We start from the raw sequence: 15,420 nt of genomic DNA, 5'->3' as shown, positions 1-15,420 counted from the left end.
TTAATCAGGTCATAGACTCCCGACCTTTTTGCCCTGTGGTGCCATAGTTACTTCTGCATTCGTTGCGTTTCGTTGCGGTTTGTTGTGTTGCACAAGAAATACCTCAAATCGTACATATACATACAGGGAGCTATATAGATGGTACTGTATGTGCAGCATACAATATATGATATATGGGTCCAGCAGAACTAAGATCACATGCATTCTCCTTGTAATTGCGCGTTTGTTAAATTCCGATTTGCCCCTTCCTTACGTCCCAATGTTTTTTGTTTCAGATGCTCTCAGTGTTTTCAATCGTACCGGTGTTCAGTCAGGGAAAGCTATGCTCAGAGGTATAAAAAATCCTGTGGATTCTCTGGTTGGAAAAAGTGTACCAGATACAGGTAATATTATATGTTGATAAATATTTCAAACAACGGCCATATTAAAGCGTATATAAGACCCAGCATTTTATTTAGGTTCTACAAGGACATGTTTTTTTATTGTACTGCAATTGAAGTACGGCATTGTATTATATAGGCATTATCGTTAACCCGTGTACTTTTTATACACATAGAGGATAAGGTGTGACCTGCAATACAACTTGTCAGAACTTGTCAATAAATACATTGAAGTTGCAACAGTAACACAGAGTTCCACATGTTAAAATTGCTCGAGTAATTGGTATCACCGTATCTTTATACGAGAAAATCTAACATTTATCAAATGTTTTAGGACCGCCTATCGCACAGCATATAAGACGTGCCGACCCTGCTGCACTGGATATGAAGGCACCACCTGTACAGGTAAGCAGATATATGTACATGACGTATCAATCCCAAACCATACAACATGAAAATTCCACTGCGGAACGTATCAGTACGTTACGTATGGATGAAATATACGTGACGTATTGACTAAAAAATTCGACGTATAGACCCGATGTGACGTTTTTTACGTCAGTAATTTTGACAAGGAAAATGCAGAACCATAAGTACGTAACGTTTCCTTGCATTTTGCCATACGTGACGTATGACCTGTATACCTGACGTATGTGCCCCCAAAACGTGATTTATAATCGTGACGTTTTTTTTTACGTCTGTAAATTTGACACGGGAACTGTGCCAGATGATAATCTCTAAGCAGATACGGTGGGGCAAGGGGACTTTATGTTGGCCGCCTGTACCCATTGGCCGCCTGTATCCAACGTTCGCCCCACGAATCTGCCGCAGAACTAAAAGCTCCAAGCCTTTCAATTCTGATCACTTTCTGATTCTATCAAGTCTTTGAGTGTAAGAAGCATGAGGAAGGGGCAGCGCGGCTGGCTGACTGCAGGATTCATGTTAATCCCAGTGCAGTAAAAGCTAATGGTTATCGGGGAGGGACAGCCCCGTCCCGGTGCGTTCTGCGGCAGATGCGTGGGGCGAAATTTGGATACCGGCAGCCAACATAAAGTCCCCTTGCCCCTGAGAATGCCCTTGAAGTGAAGCAAAAGTACTTTGTCTGAATTCCCAAATCTGTATTGGTGGAAAACCATGCTTTTTAATGTCTCTTATTACGGGATTTTAATGTCTCTTATTGTAAGGGGATTCCTTTAGTAAATGATATTCTAGTCTCAGCATATCATTTTGAAAATTATGCTTTAAATTAAGGGGGCACCTCCTCGGAATTTGTGTATAAGGAAATTATTTCAGCCATTCCCTTATCCTGGAAACATCTCTGGAAACAGGTGTGTTTGTAGAGACATAAGCTGGCTTCAGCAATCGAATATCAACAAGCATCTGCATTCCTTTTTTATGCATGAGGCTAGATTATGGGGAATCTAATGATAGAATACAATACTATTGGGAAAACTATTTGAATACTCCAATGCTGTGAACAAAGTGTTTAGCTTAATCTATACAACCCCTATTGAATCCCATATGCGTATTTTCCAATATTAATTACTATTTAAATTTCTAACAACAAATAAAATGTTACACAGTTAAGGGCTAATAGAGCGAGCTTTATGCAGTTTCTGTAAGGAAGAAGAAGAGTCATCAATCCATTTATTTTGGGAAGTAGATCTGCTGCACTGTTTTAACAACAGGTGGAAGAATGGTACTTTAGCCATTCTGCTTATTTAACATTTACGTATTTTTTTTTATTATAAATAAATGGTTTTTTTTATTATCCAAACAGTACCCGTGCAGTCGCAGCCTTTAACGGCTGAATTGATGCAGGGTATCACATAATCAATACAAATCACAACAATCAAATAATACACATGATACACATATTTGTCGCAAGGGTCTGTGCGGCTGCCATTCGGCGCCACATGGTGACCTCAATACGACTTTCCCCAACCGAAGCTAGGTACCCATTCACACCTGGGTGGAGTGAGGGAAGTCGTGTAAAGTGCCTTTCCCAAGGGCACAACGTCGGGGCGCATGTTCAGACATGTCCCGGGTAGACTCGGAATCGAACCCGGGTCTCCCGGTTCATAGTCGATTGCTCTATCCACTACACCACCGACGCCACTAGAAAGTATTAGTCTCTGTAATGTTATTTTGGGGGATTTAAGCGATCGGTGTCCAATTCTGTCCAACCTTATTATTCTTTTGCAAAAAACAGTTTACATTTAAAAATGGACAATTGACATGTGTTCTTTGTGTCCTGCTCTCTTTTGTGCTCATTTTTGAGTGAAAAATAAAAGAGTGATTAAAAAAAACACCAGATGCCCTTGATTACTACGGATCCGATTAACTCAAGTCTAATCTACCTTTTATTCTACCCAAGACGTCAACGAATGCTCCAGTAACAACGGAGGCTGCAGCCACTACTGTGTGAACACTGGTGGAAGCTACCGCTGTACCTGCCGGACTGGATACAATCTGTCTGGGTCAAGGAACTGCGTTGGTTAGTACAACTATTAACCCTCAAACACCCGACCTTTTTTGTGACGGGAATGACCGAACGGGGTCCAAATGGACCCCATTTGGTTTATTCTAAATTTATTTTTGTTTTTGCATTCTTTCAGTGATCTTTGCATATTAATTGCATAGTGAGTGGTATATTTTGTCATGATTAAGTTTAAAAAATTCCAGCTCATTATCGTAATTTATGTAAAAAATAGTATGAAGCCTGCAGGCATGCATATGCAGTTGACCTTTGACCTCATACGGTTGTCAAGGTCATGACCTCTGAAAATCTGATGACCTAATTCCTGAGGTTGAGGTTAAACTGCAGAATATTTAAGTAATAATGCTTCCTTGAAGACATATTGAGGTCATCTGAACAATTTCGTGTGAATGAAAGTGACCGAGGCTTAACTCATGGCCCGCTAAGATCATAGGGACAGAATGTGCGTGCGCCAGTATTTTATCAAGGAGAGTTTAAAGGAGTATAACGGTCCAGACGGGAGTGCTATTTTCGCTGCATTTTAAGAATTGCGTGCATAATGGCCATTTTATTGTATTCTCTAAAGTAATATGCATTTCGCATTTCCTAAAACCAATGTCTGTCGGAATATAACACTGCCTTTTGAACTTTGTGCTCCTTTAATTACGGCGTCTTCAAGCCCGAGTTCGTGCGTTAATTTAGGTACGTTTTAGATAACCTGATTTAATACTGAAATGGGGCAATAATGTGTCTACTCTCACTAAGTTCTTTTAATCTTTTTTAGCTCCAGGATGTCCTGATGGATACACGTACCTTCAACATACTAGCCGGTGTTACCGTGCCTATGACAAAGAGAAAACCTACGACCAGGCGTCAGCGCTCTGTCAAGCAGAGGGCGGTACTCTGGCCATGCCTCGCGATGGCACTACCAACGACTTCCTTTTCGATTTGAAGAACGCCGTCAACGAAGACCAGTCTTACTTTTTCGGGCTTGACCTCAAGAACGGGTCTTGGAAATACGTAGATGGCGGGGAGCTCAGTTACACCGACTGGAGCCCAGGAGAACCAAACAATGATAATGGAGAACAATGCGCTCAATACCAAGCTTCAAATAGATGGAATGTCTCTTCATGTTTCAGTCTCGAAGGTTTCATCTGTGAAAATATAGGTAGGTTACATATATTGATGTTTTATAAGGTTACGTCAACCGCACCGCTATGTTGCTACGGCATTCTTTTCGATTGCTAGGCGCGTTCGAAAAAAAAATCGGTTTAAAAGAAACAAGTTAGCTTGCCATAAAATATTTAAAAATATAAGGTAAATAGTATTCAATGGAAAAATAGTTTTAAAAAATTAAATGTTATTTTCGCATCCACATCGTTTCTAGCTGTTTACGTTAACGCTATTCATACGGTTTTTGTCATGCTGGAAGGGACCGCCTCCTGTAATTAAACAAGCACTTATCGTAGGGCCACAAACGATACGCTCCACCTCATCAGTTCTATTATGTAAATCGCAGTTAAAGATTTACTTTTAATGTTAGCCTTTATCGTCTAGCAAGTAAAACGGTATGATTTATCTTTTATTTGTATTTCTATAGCTTGTAGGTTGTAGTTGCCCATGTAAGAGCCACTGTACTATTTGTCACAACAATAAAGCGTATCATTATGTCTGAACAGGGCACCCTGGGTACGTACGGTGGAATGGAACCTACTACAAGGTCTTTGTTGAGAGCATGACGTACACTGATGCTTCCCAGACCTGTGCTGCAGACGGGGGGCATCTCGCCGATGTCACGTCACATGAGCTGCAGGAGTTCCTTATAACTGAGGCACACGGAACTGCCAATCACTGGATCAGTCTTCAGAATGCACCAGTAAGTGTCTCACCATAAGGTCGCATTATACGAACCCCGTCAATAGACCCATCCTAAAGCCCTACCCACATCCCTCAAAACATAGAAATGCAAATAGCTAACGGATTTGCAGCGACTCTCCCATTCGTCGAACCGCTAATTAAACTTTTCACATTTGTAGAACTTCTAGTTCTGATGAACATTATTATTCGGGATCGGTCCATAGCAGTTCGGCACACAGTACGGTAATAAAGGAATTGTCTTTTGTCCGATGACCCATGAACATTAATATGTTTTTTATAGAGAAATGCTTAACTCTCATCATCATTGCTTTTAATGCAACTTTCTTTTAAATTTCTTTCATTTCCCAGGCAGGGTGGACTTGGTCAGATGGAGGGCCGATCAGAAATTGCAATTTCACCTACTGGGCACCGGGTGAGCCCTCGGGAGGCAACTGTGGGGCACTTCGGGGGACCGAGGGTTTCAAATGGGGCGCCAGTTCTTGTGATGACCAGAATCCATTCATCTGTCAAATCGGTACTTTTTATCTGAATTTCAAACCGTTTTTATAGATTATGACTAAGTATGGTTGTTTTCAAGATGTTGTTTATCAAGGAAATGGTCTTCTCCTCTTAATGAATGTACATACCAACATTATATTGGGTACAGGACATATAAAAAACTTTATATATTTATTCATACACATGATCAAGCAAACACGTTATTCTATTGAGTAAATTTAACCTCTCCTTCCTTCTCTGTGATTATTAATGGGTAAACATGGACATGTTTTACGTGATATGTTTGTTGTAGCTCATTAGAAATGTAGATTTGTCTGCATTACTTAGACGTATGGAGCAGTTTTAGGAAAATCTTATACTTCTTTCCTTGCGAATGATTTATGTAAAGAAATTAAGTCGGGTAATCTCAAACTTTGTGAATGAAACTACTGAGACGTGACTTTTATTCCAGTACTATTTACAAAGCAATTATTACCTAACGTTGATGTCATTTACTACCATTGTTAATTTCGATGTTTTCTGGAGTGTTGCCGTTGGTCAAACGATGATGACTCTGTTGTTGTTTGCATTTTACCAGGCCCGGGAGAAGAGGATGCCTGTCCCGAACGTAAGATCACACGTCATAATACATCTAGTTAATATATATATAAATTCATTCGATGCTGTCAGGGTTTATGATATTATAACGGCCGTCATACTATGTTCTGCCTTTTGTAGAAGGTAGAAAGGTTTATTGCACTAAAATACATCGCAGACGTAAGCTGAATTGCGTATTTCTTACAAAGATATACATACGTGTAGCGTAGTTGGAACACTTCTTCATACAACCTAAAACACACACACACACACACACTATATATATATTATATATGTGTGTGTGTGTGTGTGTAAGTTATTATAGTTATATATATTTAAACTATACGTTTTCTTTTTCCTTTTCGAAATTTAAAAAAAAATTCTTGAGATCTGGAATAATAAGTTCAAAATCATGAAGTTGACACAGCCTGCCCCCTGGGGTACCTGATGTGCGGAGACGGGGATGCCTGCCTCCTGGCGTGGAAGTGGTGTGACGGCAGGGTAGACTGTACAGACGGGAGTGATGAGGAAAGCTGTGGTAAGATGGTCTAACTTACTACACACTACTCGATTTTTTTTAAATCTACCGGTGTCACAGTGACCTCGCCCCTCCGCGTTTTTTTCCTCCCAGGGTCGAAATTTATAGTGATTTTGTCCTGCCCGGTCGAGATCTCTAGCGATTTTACCCTCTCCGCTTTGGCCCCCATACCTCGACCCCCTTTATATATTTCTCCCGCCCATGGAAACAGTTATTTCCCAAAAAAACTTCTGTTTCAGCATGTCTAAGTCCAAAAATTTGTTAACTCATTCTAATAGTAGTATTTCGTTTGTATATGTTCTCAAAATTATTTTACAAACAAAACGGCTTGAATCGTGTGTTGTTGAGATGCCTATGATGCTAAGATGCCTATGAGTATTACAACTTCCCCCAAGGAGGTAAATCTCTTGGTTTAACCGAACCCATAATAATATTGTTAGAATTATAAACAACATTTGTGTACCTGCAATGCTTTATGTACGGCATAAAATAGTGGACTAACAAAGGGGCGGGAGGGGGGGCGAGATCTACGGAGGGGGGGGGGGGATCTCTAGTGATCTTACCCCCAGGAAGGGCAAAATCACTAGGGGCGAGATCGCTGTGACAAATCGTTTAATACATACTTAAAAAAAACGTTACAATATTAGTAAATCAAGTTCAAGTCCTATAGTTTTATGTAGTAAAATTTACAGTTGCTCGAAAATATTGTACTCTTGGACGTCATTGTTTTAAACGAACCTTAAAGCATGCAGCAACGTGACGGAGAATGAAGAAACGGAACCTTTACGCACGCTTTTGGTGCTTAACAAATAAATTTTTCGCTGTGTTTAAAATACTGTCATAACGAGTAGAAAATATCCATCTTGTTCTAATTTCCAGAATGCTGGACAATTCCCGGAAACTTCAACAACAGCAGACTTGCGATGTTACCGAACCAGCTGGGGCAGACGACATTCGAGGAGATACAAAACTCCTCTGTGGCCGAGCTGCTCAACATTAACAGTTCGTACGGCAACCCAGAGGGAGTCCACCCCGAGTTCGGACAGTTTGTATCAACGATCCTCTACCCGAGATGCAATGTCTCCGATCGAAACACGTGCTCATCACCAGGAAATGCAGACGACATTTGCATGTGAGTAAAACACATGGTCTTCCATACTCACTGAAATCGCATAAAATACACCATTTGTCTGGATCTACTGGTAAAATTTTTACAGACCAAACTTTGCAACTTAAGATTTATGTCACTTATCATTAATGTATCCCCTTTATTTGTAAATGGGAAACCACTCTAACACCTTAACGGCATCCTGATCAGAGTTTGAGTTGAGGACTCCAATCAGGATCTCTCAAGTTTTGATCACGGTGACACAGCGATCTTGCACCTCAGTCATTTCGCCCTCGGGGGGGGGGGGTACAGATTTCCTCCCCCCCACCCCACTTCTACGGAGATCTCGCCCCCTCCCGCCCTTTTAGTTAGTCTACTCTTTTAGTTGTATTCTATACGGTACTGGGCAACACCCTGACTAGGGCATCCCACCCAGAATGGTTAGTTAGTCTACTCTTTTACACCGTACCACAGGTATCGCTAATTGTTGAGGGGAGGGGGGGGCAAAATCACTAGAAATTTCTCTGCCGGGGGGGGGCGAAATCACGAGAGACGAGATCGATGTGACACCGGCACGGAATGTACTAAATATGTTTACAGTGGTACACCGCTGCTACCGTGCCGCTCGTGGTGTGAGGAGGTCCTCAACACGGCTGATGACAGGATCAGGAACCTGCTGCCACAATGTGACGTATTCCCTCCTCCACAACATGGATGCTGGAACTCTGAGCCAGAGATAAAGAACAATGAAGGTAACAGATAAGTTTACATCTAATATTCTCCAACAAAAACATGTCACTTTAATTGTACCTTCCATTTTAATTTCCCTCGTATTCAGTTCGCAAATCAGTATGACTAGTATTATCCTAAACCAAAGTCATCTGGTTGGTAAACATAGCAATTTGTTTTTTTTTACACCAACGGTATCACCTGCTTACCTGCTTACGTTTTGACTCCTATACAGACACCTTCGTCAGGGATTCTACTTCTCGCCTCTATACTCGACTTGACTTGACTTGAGTTGACTATGTAGACGATGCTTGTGTTACTTTCACGGTGGGAACACAATCCTAAACATAGCTGAGTTTGGAATTGTAGCTTTCTGTCCGTTTTGACGCATGGTTTTCCTGGTCATGGATCCCTGTTATCCTCTTCCTATCTGGTCACCTAACAGTCTACTATACGGCTGTCTCCGGTGGTTGTTTTGACTTGAAACATTACTTATATCTTACTGGTATTCAGACGTATATCATACTTCTAATGACAGCTTTTCGGAAACGTACCATACTGTGCACTTATTGAGCAGCAGCTGATATATGGCTATTTCTCTTCCCTAGTTTGCTACTATGGTAGCGGCATGAACTACCGTGGTACAGGAAGTACCACTTTATCCGGGGCTGCTTGCGTAAAGTGGACCGCTGCGCAAGGCGGTTTCTACACAACCGAGTACCCCTGGGCTAACCTCGTCCACAACTACTGCCGTAACCCTACCGGACTCGAGCGGCCATTTTGCATAACGGAAGATGGTAGCCAGGAGGAATGTGACCTCATTCCGTGCAGTAAGTTGTCTTGTTTGTTTGTTTGCTTTTTTTTCGGATCTTTATTTGTTACAAATCCAGACTATCATCAATGAAGTCTGCTACAATGCAATACAATTCAAATATTAGTAACACAAAATTTTACAAATGGCAGACAGCAAATAAAAGAAGATGAACTTAAAATTATGAAGACAAGATATGAGGCTAACTAAATAATTGAGGCAAAGCTCGGCCATCGGTCATTGTGTATGGAAAAAAGTAATACCAATTAATGAAAATATGAATAAAGAAATATGACAGAATTGTTTATTGTATATTTTGATGAATTGCAATCAAAGGTAATTCATTATATACAAACATACATATATACATACATAAATGTACCAGTCATGACCAGTTTCATATAATGATTGATTGGTAACATTTAGACACGTACTCACAAAGAAGGATGTATAACTCACAAAGTTTGCCCTCAATGCATTAATTATCAAATAACTAAAATATTATTGTATTTCATAACTTACTTCACCCAGATGCAGACGGCTGCATGGACCTGGGTCCTCCAAACTACGGCAGGAGAAGCCCTGGCAAGAGGTTCTACTTTGTGGGAGAAAGGGTCGCCTTCACCTGTAACGAGGGGTACTCCATTAAGTCTGGATATACCAACGAAGTCAGGTGCATCGGAAATGGCAGATGGGAATATGTCAAGCCCATTTGTTCAGGTGACTGTGTGACCTTTCTTTTCTGGGTGGTGCCCTAAAAATCAGCCAAGGGCCCTCCCAGTAACAATTTTCCGTCAGAATTTTTTAGTATCTATGCTAAATGAGAGTCAATGTACATTGGAACAGTGTTGTTTCAACTCAGTATGTAGATAAGTGACTAGAATATTGACTTAAATATCTAGAATATATCTTGAATATCGACTGTCTTGTCAACAGTTGACATATACCTATACTTTTCCCGTCCTTAGTGAATATGAGGGGTAGACTGGAGAAAGAGCTGCTGGATGTGTACAGTCCGAACCTGGCGCCTGAAGGAAACGTCCTCATCGGTTTCACTGGGTCTGTGGTACAGATCGTAGACTTGGTAAGAAAAGAAAAAGATTTAGTAAAAATGTGCCGTTTGGAAGGACGAAAGGAAGTTTTTTTCTGTATTTTGAGCAATATGATTTAGTAAATAAAGCTTTGGGACTAATTTCTCTCTTCATTGACCGAGTCTATAGACAAATGCAGCTTGTAATAGTATATAAGTAGGTAACTGAACTGATTTGTTATTAGGTAGCATCTGTTAGACGCAGAGTGTTTGAAAGGTGTGTTAAGGCGTACAGAGCTCTTAGTTTCACGTTTGAGGTCAATACAATGTTTCAGTACAGCTGTGATCATGATGCAATGCAAACCATTACTCGTAACACTTCAAGATATACAATAGTATCTATTTCACATTTTTCGTTGGTAAGGAAAAAAACATTCAAAGGTAAAGAATTTGACTGAATTTATGGCTATGTTAAACTTTTATTTCAGGATGAAAAGAAAGAGCAGCTGATTGCGTCTGTGGTCTTCCAGTTTGTAAGTTGGAACTGCTATGACAAATTATAACAACTTTTGAGCTTTTGCGATTTTTTCATAAGAAGTTCACCCATGTTTGTCCATTGATTTGTCTAACAGATGTCTTATTTCTTCCAGACGTGGCAGGACAGTCGTCTGGAATGGGATCCAAGGTACTACGATGGAATCGACGTATTCAGTGTTCCGGGGAGTGGTATTTGGACTCCAGCACTCAACCTCAAGAGAAAGTACGTCGTTTCTTAACGTTAACCAGTTCCTTTTTATATTACCGAAAATCACCTTTACTCTATAATTCCGGATACGAAAGTATTTTTTTCGGGTGGCGTGCTTGGAAGTTTGTATGTCCTACAGCAATGTTTGGTACAGAATAGTAGATGATTTTGACAGCCGATTGGTAGATGGAGGGTTAATAGTGATTAAATGTGTGCCAAGTTCCTTTTGGTATATTCTAATTATTTAAAAAAATGGCAATGTTTATTTTTACTGTCAGGAACAGTATTCAGACCTTACTGGTGTGAGTGGGTGAAACCTGTTAGATTCCTCTAAAAAAAGCCGTTTTCTTACAAAAGTGGTAAATTATTTCTTAGTTAGGGCGGGGTGCCGGATGAGAACAAACATATGTGGACAACGGAAAACTAGCTTCTTAAAAAAACACTGAGGTGTGTGGACGATGATGGTATGTATAGTATAAGACGGTGTTTGTCTGAAAAAGGTTGCCATTAAATTGGTCTTATGAACATTTTTGTTAATTCCTAGCGCCGATCCTTCGTACACCGGCCTGGAAAAAGGCATACCAGTCCAGGTCAACAACACTGGCGTGATAACTTGGAGGGTAGAAACGCTGACCACCACCGTGTGTGATGCGGACCCCTTCTACTTCCCTGTAGACACCATGGAATGTCACATCTGTTTCTCCGCAACCTCAGCTATCGGCCAAGCCATCCGTAAGCCTCTGCAAGTGTTGATAAACGCGTATCAATGTATGGATAGATTTTTTTTACAAGGAGCTTCTACATATAACAATATTGTTGTATAACTAATATATATATATATATATATTTATGTGCCACAGAATTGCGAGTGAGATTAGGCCACATAATTGCGAGTGAGAGTGGGTACTTCTATGTATATTCTATGTATATATAACCTTCTAAAAACATTTTTTTCTATATGTTTAACACAGAATGTGGACACGGCAACTCTACAGAAGACTATTCCAGCAGTCTCAGCTGCGATGCCTCCTCTCCCGCTGTCCAGGAGGGTGAATGGTATCGGAAGGACAGGTTCTTTGCAAAATCAAATGCGGAAGCTTGCTTCGCAGTTCAGCTGGAGAGGATCCCCTCGTTCCACATCGCCACCACTATCGGGCCCTGCGTCATCCTGGTAGTACTGATGGTCATCACCTTCGTCATGCCACTGGACAGGGGTGACCGGATCTCGTTCGGAGTGACCATCCAACTCTCCATGGTCGTGTCTCTCGTGTTCGTCACGGACGTTCTTCCTGTCAAGGGAGCGCTGCCGTTTTTCGGTCAGTAAAGATAGATGATGCTAGTTGGTGTTGCTTGTAACACTTTCAATCCAACACGAAGTTTTCTTACCTAGAGCTTTCGACCAATCACTCTGATTTCCTCAATTTACTGGCCGAGTGGAACTTTTCACGTGGATTTGTATGACGCGAACACTAGGTCAAAGATCAGAATACCAGAGCCACTGGTCGAAAGCTCTAGGTATTAAACGTTTTAACTCTAAACATGTAAATACCAACGCAGGTGAACTTTTATGATAGTTAAAGATTATGTTATAACTATCTTAATAATCATTGATATTGTTCCAGCCACGCTGATCGTCGTGTACATGGCCCTGATGGGAGTTTTCCTCTTCTTCACCATGGGCGTCATCACCATCCACGACATGGATGGGTGTCTGTCTCCGTCCGCGAAGACTTTCTTTCTACGCTACATGGCAAGGTTTGTGCTGATCATAAACGCCTTGAATTAGAGTAAATAAGAAAATGTAGCGGAAATTGGTACTATTGTGTGGCACGGCAGTATGGCTGCGATAATTATTTTTATGTCGTACAAAGCCAGTGTTCCATTGTGTCTTATGGAAGCCCATCACAGCACTAACATACTTTTGCAGAAATAAGATTTTTTTGCTAGTTTTGGTCGTATTCCCGCGTCTTCAGTGGGGACGGTCCCATAAACTTGTTAAGAGAGTACCCAGTCGGCATCAAAATGGGCCCATCGTGTGATTACCTAATAACATACAAACTGTTTGCTAAACTTTTTAGCTCTAAAACTTCGCTTAATGAGAGCCAGGGCCAGCATATATAATGTCGGCTCCTTGGCTCTATGTTAAAAATGCTCCGAGAAAATATTACCACAAACCCCCTGGTGGGCCCATTTAACTAGCAGGTTACATATCGCTGTAAATGTTTTGTCTAGGATGCTGCTGATGGGAGACCTCACGAAGAAGAATGGCCCAAGCGACGACGGAGAGACTGATTTGACAAGCGACAGCGTCATAGAGCTGACCATCGAAGACAAGAAGTCGCTCTTCGGAGAAGACCCAGCCATCTTCGGAACAAAGCACCACCCATTCGCGCCGGACATGGCCGAGACCATTTTAAAAAAGAGGGGGACCTGCCAGGGTATCCGCAGGTCTGCCAAGCTCTTTGGTGATGTGCGTTCACGGGTAACGGCCCAGCCTACTGAAGCGTTGGAGAAGTCAGGGTCTGCAGGCTTCCTGCAGATGGCCTCCAGTATGAAGGAGCTCGCCACGGCAGTCAACAACCAGACACAGGAGCTGGGAGAGATTTTCAAGGCGATGAAGAACGAGGAGGAAAAGGATGTGTCCGACTACACCCTGCTGGCCAAAGTCCTGGACAGGCTGTGTCTTGTCCTGTATGTCATCTGCATCTCAGCGGCAGTGCCCGCAACCATGTATCTGGGGAAGTAAATATCTAGGTTGGGACAGTTTCAATCACGGCATGATGGTTTTTTTGTTAAGAATTCAAACACACATTTGCAGGGAAGGGCACAGGTGTGCCTTCCCAGAATTACGTGATTTAATTACAACAATATTGTCTTACATAGCTATGTACAATGTACTCATATACATTATATGAAACAAAATAAAACAGGAAACCAAGCCCCGGGGCCGCTATTGTAAGCACACCCAGCCTTACGCGCTGACTTCTTAAATATTGACGGTGGTTTGAAATTGGACCTAGATTGACGTGTCAAGGTAGTTCTATCAGAAGGTTCTTAGATATTGACCGTTGCCTTAATTTGGACCTAGCTTGATGTGTAAAATGTACTTATATAGCAGAGAGTTTTTAAATACTAACAATGGTCTGAATTTTGGACCTACATTTGCGTGATGTGTAAAAGTACTTATACCAGAGAGTTCTTAAATATTGACGATGGTCTGAATTTGGACCTAGCGTGATGTGTGAAGGTACTTATACCAGATAATTCTTAAATATTGACGATGGTCAAATTTGGACCTAGCGTGATGTGTGAAGGTACTTATACCAGATAATTCTTAAATATTGACGATGGTCTGAATTTGGACCTAGCCTGATGTGTGAAGATACTTATACCATAGAGTTCTTAAATATTGACGATGGTCAAATTTGGACCTAGCGTGATGTGTGAAGGTACTTATACCAACCAGAGAGTTCTTTGATATTGACAATGGTCTGAATTTTGATCTAGCGTAATGTGTGAAGGTACTTATACCATAGAGTTCTTAAATATTGACGATGGTCTGAATTTGGACCTAGCATGATGTGTGAAGTTACGTATACCAGATACTTCTTAAATATTGACGATGGTCTGAATTTGGACCTAGCGTGATGTGTAAATGTTCTTATACCATAGAGTTCTTAAATATTGACGATGGTCTTAATTTGAACCTAGCTTGGTTTGTAAAATGTACTTATAATTCCAGATTTCTTTAATATTGACGATGGTCTTAATTTGGACCTAGCGTGATGTGTGAAGGTACTTATACCAGAAAGTTCTTAAATATTGACGATGGTCTGAATTTGGACCTAGCTTGGTTTGTAAAATGTACTTATAATCACAGATTTCTTAAATATTGACGATGGTCTGAATTTGGACCTAGCGTGATGTGTGAAGGTACTTACATCAGAGAGTTCTTTAATATTGACGATGGTCTGAATTTGGACCTAGCTTGGTTTGTAAAATGTACTTATAATCACAGATTTCTTAAATATTGACGATGGTCTGAATTTGGACCTAGCGTGATGTGTGAAGATACTTATACCATAGAGTTCGTAAATATTGACGATGGTCTGAATTTGGACCTAGCCTGATGTGTGAAGATACTTATACCAGATAATTCTTAAATATTGACGATGGTCTGAATTTGGACCTAGCGTGATGTGTGAAGATACTTATACCAGAAAGTTCTTGAATATTGACGATGGTCTGAATTTGGACCTAGCCTGATGTGTGAAGATACTTATACCATAGAGTTCTTAAATATTGACGATGGTCTGAATTTGGACCTAGCCTGATGTGTGAAGATACTTATACCAGATAATTCTTAAATATTGACGATGGTCTGAATTTGGACCTAGCGTGATGTGTGAAGATACTTATACCAGAGAGTTCTTAAATATTGACGATGGTCTGAATTTGGACCTAGCTTGGTTTGTAAAATGTACTTATTATCGCAGATTTCTTTAATATTGACGATGGTCTAAATTTGGAGCTAGCGTGATGTGTAAAAGTACTTATATCAAAAAGTTCTTAAATATTGACGATGGTCTGAATTTGGACCTAGCGTGATGTGTGAAGATACTTATACCAGAGAGTTCTTAAATATTGA

At 40.8% G+C, this 15,420-nt stretch overlaps 1 protein-coding gene across 1 annotated transcript; it reads left to right on the top strand.

Annotated features, from left to right (window-relative positions):
* Positions 1-4,594: 4,594 nt before the first annotated feature.
* Positions 4,595-13,518, top strand: LOC109475307 (acetylcholine receptor subunit alpha-L1-like). The gene is made up of 14 exons (XM_019775927.1): positions 4,595-4,735; positions 5,086-5,149; positions 5,813-5,842; positions 6,239-6,349; positions 7,229-7,481; positions 8,058-8,209; positions 8,795-9,016; positions 9,529-9,717; positions 9,966-10,081; positions 10,678-10,787; positions 11,317-11,504; positions 11,744-12,088; positions 12,395-12,527; positions 13,005-13,518. Exons 1-14 carry the CDS (start codon positions 4,595-4,597, stop codon positions 13,516-13,518), a joined length of 2,568 nt encoding a protein of 855 aa, XP_019631486.1.
* Positions 13,519-15,420: the final 1,902 nt, after the last annotated feature.

This window comes from Branchiostoma belcheri, unplaced genomic scaffold (genome assembly GCF_001625305.1).
Source record: "Branchiostoma belcheri isolate BF01 breed outbred unplaced genomic scaffold, Haploidv18h27 scaffold103, whole genome shotgun sequence".
In the NCBI taxonomy this organism is placed as follows: domain Eukaryota; kingdom Metazoa; phylum Chordata; class Leptocardii; order Amphioxiformes; family Branchiostomatidae; genus Branchiostoma; species Branchiostoma belcheri.
The sequence above is the reverse complement of the archived record's forward strand: the minus strand, read 5'-3'. Positions and strand labels throughout refer to the sequence as shown.

What these genes read in the sequence shown, in the direction of transcription:
- LOC109475307 (XM_019775927.1), top strand. Translation starts at nt 4,595, where the DNA reads ATGACGTACACTGATGCTTCCCAGACCTGTGCTGCAGACGGGGGGCAT. An exon ending in AGAGATAAAGAACAATGAAG is followed by an intron (nt 8,210 to 8,794) that starts GTAACAGATAAG and finishes TCTCTTCCCTAG; the next exon opens with TTTGCTACTATGGTAGCGGC. An exon ending in GCACTCAACCTCAAGAGAAA is followed by an intron (nt 10,788 to 11,316) that starts GTACGTCGTTTC and finishes GTTAATTCCTAG; the next exon opens with CGCCGATCCTTCGTACACCG.